Raw genomic sequence first — 12672 nt, forward strand, 5'->3', positions numbered from 1 at the left:
TCTTCCCAGCAACTGTACTCAGAGACATACTGCCTTCGTCAGGGGGCGGGGATAACATAGCCATCGTGGCTAGTAGATAAGAAAAACACCTGTCCTCTAATACTTTGCCACTACCCAGTAGCATAGTGGCAAATTCAGAAGAGCAGGGTCCCTTCATGATAGTCATAGTCAAAGCCACACCCACTCACAGCCACTCTCCCTTTCCACTTTCTCTCATTGCTCTCTGTGTAGTCTGGGAGTCCACATGCCGGTATGTCAGATGTCCCTAGAATACAATCAGGATGAAAGGGAAGCCTCTGTGTTAGCTACTGAGAAGAGTCATCTCAGTGGCTCTCATCTCCTTTCACTTTGGCTCCAATGAGTATGAAAGGACAAGGCCTCTTCTCAGTGGCTAACATACTCACCTTGCATGATAACTTTAAAGACTGGGAGGGGATGATCAGCATTTAAGTAGTCCTTTTTCTTAAATTCACTTCTCTAAGACCATGTAGTTCTTTCTCTCTCTCTCTTTACCATACACTTCATTTACATGCACACACACATGCACACACACAACCTTTTACATCCCCAGCCAAAGAGGGAGGAGTCCCAAAACATATATATTTAAGGTAATCTTCTATCTGCCTGAAGGCAAGATACTAACATTTCTCTCTTTGAACTCTTCCCGGGCCTCACCCACACAGGCACACTGTCACTGACCTCAGCTTGGAAATATTTGAAAAACAGGTCAGGTTGATTTAATTAAAAAGAAAAGGCAAGAGAGAAGGGAAAGAGCTTAGTTGTCAATGACTGGGAGAGCGAGGAGGAGGAGTCAAGGCAGGGGAGGAGCGGCGCTATGAGGTGGGAACGTGGGCGGAGCTACGGAGGGCAGGTGAAACTGGCTCCCGCAGAACTTTCATTCTCGGAGCCTCGGCCGGGCTCCCGGGCGCCTGTGCGCGGTTTCTGTCCCGGAATGCCTGAAGCGCGGGGCCGTGCCGGGGAAGGGATAAACTTGGCCAGGTGCAGCACGGCTGTTTGGAGGGAAAAGAAGAGGGAGGCGCGTGCTCTGGGCCAGCGGAGGTGATCGGTGCGCTCGGGCCGCGGGAGTTGGAGGGGTCTCCGGCCGGGGTCATGGCCCAGGAGCTGAGCCAAGCCGAGGTCTTGGACTTCCTCTGTCAGGCTGGGGGGCGAGTCGCTAACGCCGTCTTGCTGGGCCACTTTAAGCGCTTCTTGCGGGACCCCGAAGCCTCTCCGGCTGAGCTGCAGCGCCGGCGGGAGCTCTTCAAGGGCTTCGTCAACTCCGTCGCTACGGTGAGGCAGGAGGGGCCGGGCGCGGCCAAGTACGTGGTGCTCAGGAAGCGGTATCGAGAGCTGGTGGGAGAAGAACCGAAGCCACCTGCCGCCGCCCCCGAAACCGGCGAGATCCAAACCGCCAAGCCGTCGCCGCCTCTCGAAGTTCAAGACGCCCGGGGGGCGCTGCAAGGCCAGGCCGAATCGGAGCGCGCGCCCAGGGCGCACGGCGGTGGTTGCCGCGGGGAACCTCCCCGGCGCCAGGTGGAAGAGGAGCGTGCCTGCAGAGACTCGGCCCACGAACTAAGGGCTTGCCCAGGGTCCAGCAGGTGCCCACCCGGGGATCGCAGAGGGCGATCGGGGGCCCAGCTTCCTTCCAGCCCTGATCTAGGCTGCCAGGGGCGCCCCTCGGAAGGATGCGCCCCGCTTGGAGTGGAGGAGCCCGGGCAGACTCCCCCCGGGGACCCGCTGCTCCTCCTCGGAGGGGCACCGCAGTCTAATGGTCCGTGTTTACCCGTCGAGGAATTGGGAGCGCCTCCAAGTGTCGGCAATCCCCAGCAAAGGATTCTAGAGTGGGTGGAGAGGGCGCACGCTGTCACCCACCATTCCTCCATCTCCGACCAGCGCGAAGAAGGGTCCTGGCCAACCCGGCACTCGCCCCCAAGCACAGTACGGAACGCCTGCCCTTCTCCACCCCAGGATTCCCAGTTTGGACAGCCACTGGCGTTGGATGCGCGGCGGGACCACGTGCCCGTCTTCCGGAGTATCCGTTGCCAGCTTTCCCTGCAGGATCTGGAGGATTTTATCGAGAAGGCGAGCTCGGCGAGTGAAGATGGCAGCAGCGTCAGCGGAGGCAGCGACTCCTGTCGGCGGGAAGGAGGAACTGGCATCCCTTATCCCCTGCCTGGAAGGCAGAATGGTCACTTAGCAGAGAGAGCCTGGACGGGGCTCAACCACAAACCCCACCAAAATGGGCTGCTGGTGGTGGGGCCCCCTGCCAAGGAGAATGCAGCCCAAGAGGATGGCCCGATCCCAGAGCACCTTGCCTTGCTCAGCCAGGTCGTTGGCAGAGCTGCCGCCTTGGGCAAGCCATCGGACAAAGACTCCAAGAGGCCAAGCAGGGAATCGCTCAACCCTAGGAAAGTGGCCAGGCTGTCTCCCTCAAACCTGGAAGCCCCCTTAAGTCCGCGGCTGGTCCCGAGGCAAGGGCGCTCTGCCAGCACTCCTGATGTGGAAGGTCTGGGCCTGGATGCAGAGGAGTCAAGCGAGCACAGGTCTTCCTTGGTGCCTCTGGATCCCCGGGAGCATGCCTGGCTGGTTAAAGTGGCCACAGGCTCATGGATGCAGGCCCGGGCGCTGTTCCTTGAAGACCCGCACCTGGCCACCCGCAAGGACTTCATCTTCGGCTACACAGTGCTCCACTGGCTGGCCAAGCATGGGAATGCGCAGGTGTTGCAGGACTTTGTCACCGGCGCCAAGAAAGCTGGGATGGCCCTCGATGTGAATGTCAGGTCGGGCTGTGGTTACACGCCGCTGCACCTGGCTGCCATGCACGGGCACCAGCTGGTCATCAAGCTGCTGGTGCAGAAGCTGCACTGCAGCATCCAGATGAGGGACAGCAGTGGGAAGAGGCCGTGGCAATACCTGAGCAGCGCCACCTCGGGAGAAGTGTGGCAGCTTTTGGGGGCACCTCGGGGCAAAACCATCTTCCCGGCCTGTCCTATAAGCAGAAGCTCCCCCTCTCTGGGCAGGAAAGGCAAAAGCCTAGAGCTGGCTAGGAAAATCAGCAGGAAATCTTCCTTGGCGGCATACTTGAAGCCTCAGCACATTAAATGGAAAATGGCAAACAAGTACCCACCGTTACAGGAAGAATACAGTGACTAAGGGCTGCCGTGATGGGGTCACAGGCAGGCAAGAGGTTCCCAAGGGCCATGTCTCCAAGTTGAATGTGGGACTGGGGGAGGAGGGAGAGAGTGCACTTTATTCATGTTGAGCAGGGGTTGTCCCCAACTTTATTTATTTTAATTAATCTTAAAAAAAAATCCTACACAGATGCTTCTATAATGGTCATGAAGATTGCTCAATTCATGGGGAGATCTTTATGCATCCACTCATTCCAGTTTAGCTCTTTGGGTTCCATCACTGGGAAACTACATTATTTCCTTATTAGCAAGTGATCTTCAGGATCAGGCTTGGGAGAATCCATTTGTTTGCCCTATCTGGTGCTGATAAGGGCAACTCCGGCCTCTTATGAGTGTTTGTATTGAAGGGTAAACAAAAGGACAAATGGTAGAGAATCCCAACCCCATTTTTAACTTCCCCACTCTATCCCAGAATGGAGATTTCTGTATGGAGGAGAGTTTGTATATTTAGTTGTTTGGTAAATGGAATCATCACTGAAACAATAACAGTATTCAAGATGCCGTTTGGGGTGGAAATGGCCTGGGGTAGAAATGACTGGGATGTCATTTGCCCTGCAACTTGCTAGGCACAATTAATTAGTTGCCTTCCAAAACTTGTGTGAGAGGCAGATAGATTGGGGAATCTTTAATTAAGCTGGGATCATCTCCTTGCAGAGGAGTTTTAAACTTAAGACAAACAACAAACTCTTATAGAAATGACTGGGATGTCATTTGCCCTGCAACTTGCTAGGCGCAATTAATTAGTTGCCTTCCGAAACTTGTGTAAGAGGCAGACTGATTGGGAATTTTTTAAGCTATGATCACCTCCTTGCAGAGGAGTTTTAAATTTAAGACAAACAACAAACTTGTTTTTTTTTGGAGGAGGAGTGTGTTATTTCAAATATCAATAGGGTCAGTGAAATTCATCTCCCCACCACCTCTCTCAAAACTGAAAGCTAAAAACTGATCAGCAAAAGCTTAAACATATTTTGCTACTTTTTAAAAAGCTTGTTAATAAATTTATTTTATTATGTTTTGCTCCTTAATGTATTTCTGTATCCTTCTGTCTACGTTAGGCTTATTGTTTATATCAGTGTTGCCAAAATGTTAGGAATTGACTGACGGTCTCTGGACCCCAGTTGAAAGAACAGCTTTGGGTGAGTTGTGTTTTTGCAGTGTAAAATGGTGGCTTTGAAATACTGGATGCTTTTGTGCCAACAATCCTGTTGAACAAACCTTGGTTACAGCAAGTGGTTGACGAGAGAGCTTAACCATGAACCCCGGTTCTGGCTTTTTTTCTTCAGTTTAATATTTTATTTATGTAACAAAGAAGTAGAAAACAGAAAAATCACAAGAACAAAAACTGGGCATGGACCCCCTATAACATGCTAAGTCACCACTAGCCTTCCTTAATATAAATCATCTTTCTATGTACTACTTTACACAGTGCATAGTTAAATGATGCAATTTGCTCCTGCAAGATGTGGCGATGGCCACTAGTTTGGATGGCTCTGTAAGATGGTTAGACAAATGCCTGGTGGATATGGCTAGCAATGGGTGCTGCTCTTGATAGCCGTATATCACCTCCACTGCGGGAGGCAGTCTGCCTCTGGATAACAATTACTGGGAGTCTCGAGTGGGGAGAGTGCTTTTTGCTCATGTCCCACTTACAGGCTTCCCATAGGCATCTGGTTGGCCACTGTGAGAACAGGATGCTGGACTAGGTGGGCCATTGGCCTAATCCAGTAACTGGACACTCCTTATGCAAGACACCCCACCCCCAGGATTTGGGGAAGGGCCGTAGCTCAGTGGTAGAGCACCTGCCCCAAGTTCAATCCCCAACAGATAGGGCTGGGAGAGGCTCCTGCCTGCAACCCTGGAGAGCTGCTGCCAGTCAGTGTAGACAATACTGAGCTAGATGGACTAACAGCCGGCCTCAGCATAGGGTACCTTCTTACGTTCATATATGCAGCTGTAACCTCGTTTGTCCATTTGCTGCTCAGTGCTGTTCCATTTACTCATTCTCTTTTGGGGTGAAAGAAATACTTTCCCAGCAAACACTCGTGGCAGGCAGTTTTTTCCTTTTCCTGCGCAGGCAAAGAGACTGTAGAAGAGTGAGCGTCCTGTTACTAGCATTGCATGGAAAAGCAGGCAGCCTATTGCTACATGAAGTGCCTGACTGGCTTTGTTTGTGCAGGTGCCGTCTGCTTCATTCCAGACGGTCTTGAGGCAATTGCACCAAATAAGCCGCTGTGGAGTTTGAAGTCAGGTATTTTTAAAAAGAAGCTATTTTAAATCACCCAAAGTTTTAAGACTGAACGCTTTTACGGGAGCCAGGGTAGAACTGCACGTTTTGAAACCTACATCTGTCGAGAGAATCCAGCTTTCAGGGAAATGGCCTTGTAGGTGCATATAGGTACCTATCCCCTCCATGCCTCCTGTCACTTCTCTCTAAAAGCTGAGTTTTCCCCAGGCAGGTTTCACTTATTCTTACTTATTTGTTTAAGGCATTTATATTTCATCCTTCAGCCAACAAGGCTCCCAGAGCAGTTTACTAAAATCGGTAGCAGGAGGGTCTCTGCCCTCAGGCTGAAAATCTGAAAAGGCATGACATGGGAGGAAAAGAGGAGGAGGAGGGAAGAGGGGGAAGACCAAGGTCAAGCACAGGTTCTTAAATTTACAGTTATAACAACAGTTCTGTAGAACTTTGAAGGCATGCCAGTGGGCAAAACCTTTAAAAATGACAGAGAGGGATTTGTGCAGGATTAAGGGATTAGTGTAGTTCGGCCCTTACTTCCATTGGACTCTGTGGAACTTACTTTAGAGTAAATACCAACAGGATCAGGCTGCACCAACAATAGCTGTGGGCGCGTGGCAATATAGTCATAGAGTGTGCAAACTAAGTGTCATGTACAACGCCTGTATGTATTTGCTATGCCCTCTGCTACAGTTTTCTTAGTGTTTGCGTTTCTCGTTGGGGAAACAGACTAGGCTAATAAGTTTTCTGGCTTTGACCTTTTTGCCTTACTCTTTGGTGTCTGCTGTGAATCACTTGGAGGATGTTATGAAACTGGATCAAAAGGTGGACTTTTTCATTCTAAAATACAAACAAAGGCCTGTGCCCCTGAGTCTCTGTACAGTATTGCAAGGAAGGCTTTGTGCCCAGACAAGTAAAATCAGGGGAGGGTGGCCCTTGAGATGTTGCTGGACTACAGCTCCCATCATCTCTGACCATTGGCCATGCTGGTTGGGGCTGATGGGCGCTGGAATCCAACATCTGGAGGGTCCTGGGCTCACCTGATTGAACTTAGTGCAGGGAGACTGAGTAACTAGACATCCAGAGGGTAGGGCCATCCTTCATATTTGTTCAGGGGCAGCAGTGGGTCTTGAGATGATGGGTTTCCAGCCTTATGAGAGAGAGAGAGAGATCTTGTGTGAGCTTGACAGTGCGTTTGGTATATTTTATTTATGATTACACTTATATCCCCCCTTTCCTCCAGGAAGCTCAAGGCAGTATATATGGCTCTCTCCTTTTCACTTTATCCTCGCAACAACACTGTGAGGTAGGTTAGACACAGAAATAGTGCTTGAATTGCTTGAATTGATGCTTGAATTGGGATTTGAATTCTGATCTCCCAGGCCCTAGATTGAAGTTCTAGCTGCTAGACCATAGTGATTGTCACAGCTCCGGTCAATTCTTTGCAAAAGGATCGTACAGGTTGAGCAGATCTCTACACAATTTGCCTGGCTCACTCAAGATGCCATCTAACATGTGCTGTAGTAGCCCACTCCCAACTTGCTACCCTGAAAGGACTTTACTGCAGCTCAAATATCTGAACTGGGGTTTGCCACACTCCCAACATGGATTTTGCCCCCATCATTCATTCTGAAGCAGAAATAGAAAGGAAGCGGGAACTCCACTGAACCTTAGTGTGAGTTTGGAATCACTGTGTGCCGTTCAGAGGCAATGTGGCTGCAGTAGTGAAAAGTGTTGGAATTTGGGCAAATCGGAGTTCTAATACCTGTTGAATCGAGAAGCTCACTAGGTGATCTTTCCCTAATCAATCTCTCACTCAGCCTAACTAACTACACAGGGTTGTTGTGGCGTAACCCACATCGAAGTGTGCCACCTTGAACTCAATAGAAGAAAGATGAGATATTTTGTAATATTTTTTTTCCAATTGCTTGAGTAGCACCACATTGGTTGTTTTGCTACTTGTGCAAAGAGCCATGTAGGTCGCCAAAAGTTTGTCCCCAAATCACTGAGAACCCCGCTTTGGAACATTGCCAGGCTTTGCTCACACTTCTCAATCCTATCTTTTTATTTTATTGGTCAATCTGCATGTTGCCCTACAAGGTCTTCCAAGGTGGTTCACAGTCGGAATAGAAGATGCAGGGTTAAGAACATAAGAAGAGCCTGCTGGATCAGGCCAGTGGCCCATCTAGTCCAGCATCCTGTTCTCACAGTGGCCAACCAGGTGCCTGGGGGAAGCCCGCAAGCAGGACCCGAGTGCAAGAACACTCTCCCCTCCTGAGGCTTCCGGCAACTGGTTTTCAGAAGCATGCTGCCTCTGACTAGGGTGGCACAGCACAGCCATCACGGCTAGTAGCCATTGATAGCCCTGTCCTCCATGAATTTGTCTAATCTTCTTTTAAAGCCATCCAAGCTGGTGGCCATTACTGCATCTTGTGGAAGCAAATTCCATAGTTTAACTATGTGCTGAGTAAAGAAGTACTTCCTTTTGTCTGTCCTGAATCTTCCAACATTCAGCTTCTTTGAATGTCCACGAGTTCTAGTATTATGAGAGAGGGAGAAGAACTTTTCTCTATCCACTTTCTCAATGCCATGCATAATTTTATACACTTCTATCATGTCTCCTCTGACCCGCCTTTTCTCTAAACTAAAAAGCCCCAAATGCTGCAACCTTTCCTCGTAAGGGAGTCGCTCCATCCCCTTGATCATTCTGGTTGCCCTCTTCTGAACCTTTTCCAACTCTAGAATATCCTTTTTGAGATGAGGCGACCAGAACTGTACACAGTATTCCAAATGCGGCCGCACCATCGATTTATACAACGGCATTATGATATCGGCTGTTTTATTTTCAATACCTTTCCTAATTATCGCTAGCATGGAATTTGCCTTTTTCACAGCTGCCGCACACTGGGTCGACAGTTTCATCGTGCTGTCCACTACAACCCCGAGGTCTCTCTCCTGGTCGGTCACCGCCAGTTCAGACCCCATGAGCGTATATGTGAAATTCAGATTTTTTGCTCCAATATGCATAATTTTACACTTGTTTATATTGAATTGCATTTGACATTTTTCTGCCCATTCACTCAGTTTGGAGAGGTCTTTTTGAAGCTCTTCGCAATCCCTTTTTGTTTTAACAACCCTGAACAATTTAGTGTCATCAGCAAACTTGGCCACTTCACTGCTCACTCCTAATTCTAGGTCTCAAGGTCTCCCTGAGCATTTTGATCAGGGGGATGATAGATCGTTCCCAGGGTTGTCTTCCCAGCTGCTCTGATGGCAACAATAATGACAGCAGCAGCAGCAAAATCAACATAATAGCACAATTTATAAGCAACTTTAGAGCTGCACAACAGAAAGGCCTAGAAACTTGTGGGTTTTGTTTTTAGAGATGGCTTGGGTTAAGAGGATGACTCAGTTCTGCATTCTGTACCAATGGCTGATTGCAGAATAAACACAGCAGCCCTGAATGTAACCTACAGTTTCACTTCTGCCAGGAAACAAATGTCCAGAGACAGACATAAGTGAAAGGAGTGACTCTTCATTTCATTTAAATGCGGATGTGTTTTACTTCGCTGCCTTGTCCAGGTGCCTGGAGAAAATCTCAGAGAGTCTGGATTTTATGAGCTATTATTATAAAGTTTGTCATTTTTAGTGTAATTTTACAGAATGGCTTCCTGAATCTCTGAGTTTAATATGCAGAGCGAGAGCCAATGCAGGTCCTCCCGCCCCCAAGCAAGCATAAATTCAACATTTCTCCAGGGGCATCCAGGCTGCCAAGGGCAGAAGCTGGCAGAATGGCTTTGCACGTGCTGGAGAGCGACACAAATAGATGCTTCATCTAGTAACACAGCAGCTCATGCTCATTTGTGGCGGCCATCTGATCTCTCCTTCATTTCGCTCCATCTGTTTGCTGATAATGCTGGGGCTGGATTAATTCTTTCCGCTTTCCTCTCTTACTAAGGAAGCATGCCTGTTTTGGACCAGTGAAGTCCGAGTGCCAATCCCTTGTTTCCTCAAAAAGGAGGCCTGCTGTTCAGGGTAGTAGCTGCTTGTGCATTGCCTCAAAAGAAGAAATGCATTGCCAAAAAAAAGAGGACACAGATTTGCACAAATTGGCATGTACTAATTTATATGTACAGGTGAACATCTTAGAAATATTTACTATAACTTAAATAGAAGTGCATGGATCTCATCATAGTGGGGAAGCCTGTGACGGGAACTGTCTGCTGTCCAGGTGATCACAGCTGATGGGCAACTCCCTGCTTCGGGTTCTTTATCTTTAAACGAAGCTTGGACCAGTTTTTCAAATAGAGAAGTGTCCTGTAGCAGCCATTCTGCTAGACCCCTCTATAAACTAGGACATGTGGGTAGCTGTCCCTGTCCTTTTTTTTTTTGGTAGGTAGAAACCCACAGGAAATACATTCATGGCAGTGTTATTCATGTCTAGGGGGAAAATGTTTGGAGCAACCCCAAGATGAAAGTTATTAAGTACTGTCAACATAAAGGCTGCAGTTCTGTACGGGGGTATCTGAGTAAGCGCCATGGAACAAAATGAGACTTACTTCTGAGTATGCATGCATTGGCTCAGGCAACATAAATGCTATATTATCCCAGAAGTCATGCTATTAGGATAATTTAGATTTAAGTGCTTGAGTCAAAGTCCAGCAATATGAGATAGGAACACATCAGACCATTGGTCCATCTTGCTGTCCCATCCCTGCTTGGGGAACTGAAACTGGGAACTTCTGCATGCAAGGTAGATGCTCTGCCCCTGAGCTACGGCCCTTCCCCAAATCTCTGTGCTGCTGCGTGCCAGCTTCTTTGTAATCGTATCGCCTTGGTGGTTCAAGACTTCAGAGCTTGGAAAAGTTACTTTTTTGAACTACAACTCCCATCAGCCCTAGGCAACATGGCCACTGGATTAGGCTGATGGGAGCTGTAGTTCAAAAAAGTAACTTTTCCAAGCTCTGGTTCAAGTCATGTGGGCTATGCTAGTAGTCAGGCAGTGGAGCAGAGGGGAGAGGCCTGCTCAATGTCAACGCTTGTGTTTTGCATGCAGAAGGCTCCAGGTTCAATCCCCGGCAGCTTTAGTAAAAAGGATCAGATAGCAGGCGATGTGAAACAGCTCTCTTTGAGACCCCGCAGAGCTGCTGCTAGCCAGAGCAGACAATACTGGGCTAGGTGGACAAATTGTATGACCTGCTATAAGGCAGATTCTTGCTTTCCTATGCAAGTGCTGGGGTTCTGATCCGGTTAAAAGGGCCCCCTCCTTTTGAAAGCAGTGACATCATCATGCTCCCATTTATTGAGGGGTTCAGAGGTCAGGCCTTGCGGTGCTTTTTGCTTGCGACAAATCACAGAATCTTGTTTGAGAATCTGTAGCTGCAGACTGGTCTGAAATTTGAATTTTAACAGAACTTGGGTTGGATGTTCATATTTTCTGGTAACCAGACTTCCAACACAATGTTAAAATTTTACTCCAACACTAAATCTGCTCCGATGGCCTTCAGTCTAGCCTGTATCTGCAGACAAAACCAATTGATCCCACTATGGAGAGGGGCAGGGATGCTCAAAAGCAGCAGATTATACACACTGAATGTGTATCGGGCTTCATATCGGGAATCACCAGCCCAGACAACTGAGTTCAGATAAGGGGAGAGGTTGCAAAATATCTCTGTGGAAAATATGCTGCAGCAGCTCTTGCAAAGATCGTGTAACTCTGCAGCTGGCCTCTCTTCAGACAGGTTCCAGACACTTTTGGGGTGACACGTACACCAGATCTTGGCAAGCCCTTCATGGGGAGAGAGCAGACCATTGCCCTCACTGCCTGTATCTCCATCCTACCACCTGGGAACAACTGTGGGGCCACAGCCACATCCAGTGGAGGCTGGTCCATTAAAACTGATGGGAGTATTGCCCCAATAAACTCAGTGTCATCAGATAGATGCCTGACCTGCCTGGCTTCTTTCTTACCACTAGTAAGGGAGTGGCTCTGCCTGCCGTTGGCTCTCCCTGCCTTCAGCCCTACCAGTCTCAATGGGCCCAGCTACCATTGTTTAGATGTCATGAAGCATATTTATTATTTATTACATTTATACCCCACCTTTTCATGATAGAAACCCAAGGCGGCTTACATATGGTTCCCAGGCAGTCTCCCATCCAGGCACTGACCTCATGTGCCTTCAGACCATAGCCTGGACCAAATGATCCCAGCATATTCCAAATGATCTTGTATTTGCTTGGTAGGATTATCTGGGTTGCATTAGAGGTTGGTTATTTTTTTAAAATGTATTTCCAGTGGCAAAAATAGAGTGCCAGGTTTTGGAAGAAAGAATCTGCCCCAGCTGTTGGTTTGTTTAGATTTATGTTCCACCTTCAAGATAGCTAATTATAGACTGTAATAAGAAAAACAAAGATGTTTTGCTGCTTCAGGCAAAGGACAAGATGGCACCTCCCATTCCATGTGAAAAAGCTGACCAGCTGGCTTACTTTGACACTGGTGATGGCACAAAGTCCTCTACCTACCTGAGGACAGCAGGCTAGCTTGGGTGCGTGCCATGGGTGTCTGCAGAAATGTTTCCTTGGGCTGGGCGCAGCAGATACTCCAAATGTATAACTAATCATACATAGCTAACATCAGAGAACAGGTTACCATTTCTGGTAGAGTTAGTGTCTTGAGCAATACCTAGCATTTGAGAAATTTGTATTCCAGATCTACCCCTCCATTAGTTCTCAACGGTTAGACCTGCTGTTCATCCAAGGGTGGACCTGGCATCTAGACAGCATCTTTCCACTCACCACTGAAACCCGTAGTTCTTTCTCTGGTTCCCTTCATCTCTTCCGACTAGCCATGATGGCCATGTTCTGCCTCCACTGTTGGAGGCAGTATGTCTCTGAATGCCAGTTGCTGGGAACTGCAAGTGGGGAGAGTGGGGTTGTGCTCAGATCCTGGTTGCCGGCTTCCAATAGGCATCTGGTTGGCCACTGCAAGAGCAGGATACTGGACTAGATGGGCCACTGGCCTGATTCAGCAGGGCTCTTCTTATGTTCTCCAGCCTTTAATTAGTAGCATTCTGGGTGCAATAAACTTGTCAGCCCCCTCCTCACTGTATTCATCTCCCACAAAAACTCCAAGTGCCAGGTTAACAAACTGGATTACATTTGTTGTCTTGCGCTATCTCCCTTGTCACTTCAGCAAAGTGGGTATTATACAGCCATGAGAATGGCTGTATACTATAGCCAGCATAG

At 48.4% G+C, this 12672-nt stretch overlaps 1 protein-coding gene across 1 annotated transcript; it reads left to right on the forward strand.

Moving 5' to 3' along the window:
* Positions 1–802: 802 nt before the first annotated feature.
* On the forward strand, positions 803–4216 carry SOWAHB (sosondowah ankyrin repeat domain family member B). The gene has a single exon (XM_061583336.1). It carries the CDS (start codon positions 1111–1113, stop codon positions 3151–3153), a length of 2043 nt encoding a protein of 680 aa, XP_061439320.1. The 5' UTR covers positions 803–1110; the 3' UTR covers positions 3154–4216.
* Positions 4217–12672: the final 8456 nt, after the last annotated feature.

The sequence above is a fragment of the Rhineura floridana genome, chromosome 9 (genome assembly GCF_030035675.1).
Source record: "Rhineura floridana isolate rRhiFlo1 chromosome 9, rRhiFlo1.hap2, whole genome shotgun sequence".
Lineage (NCBI taxonomy): Eukaryota > Metazoa > Chordata > Lepidosauria > Squamata > Rhineuridae > Rhineura > Rhineura floridana.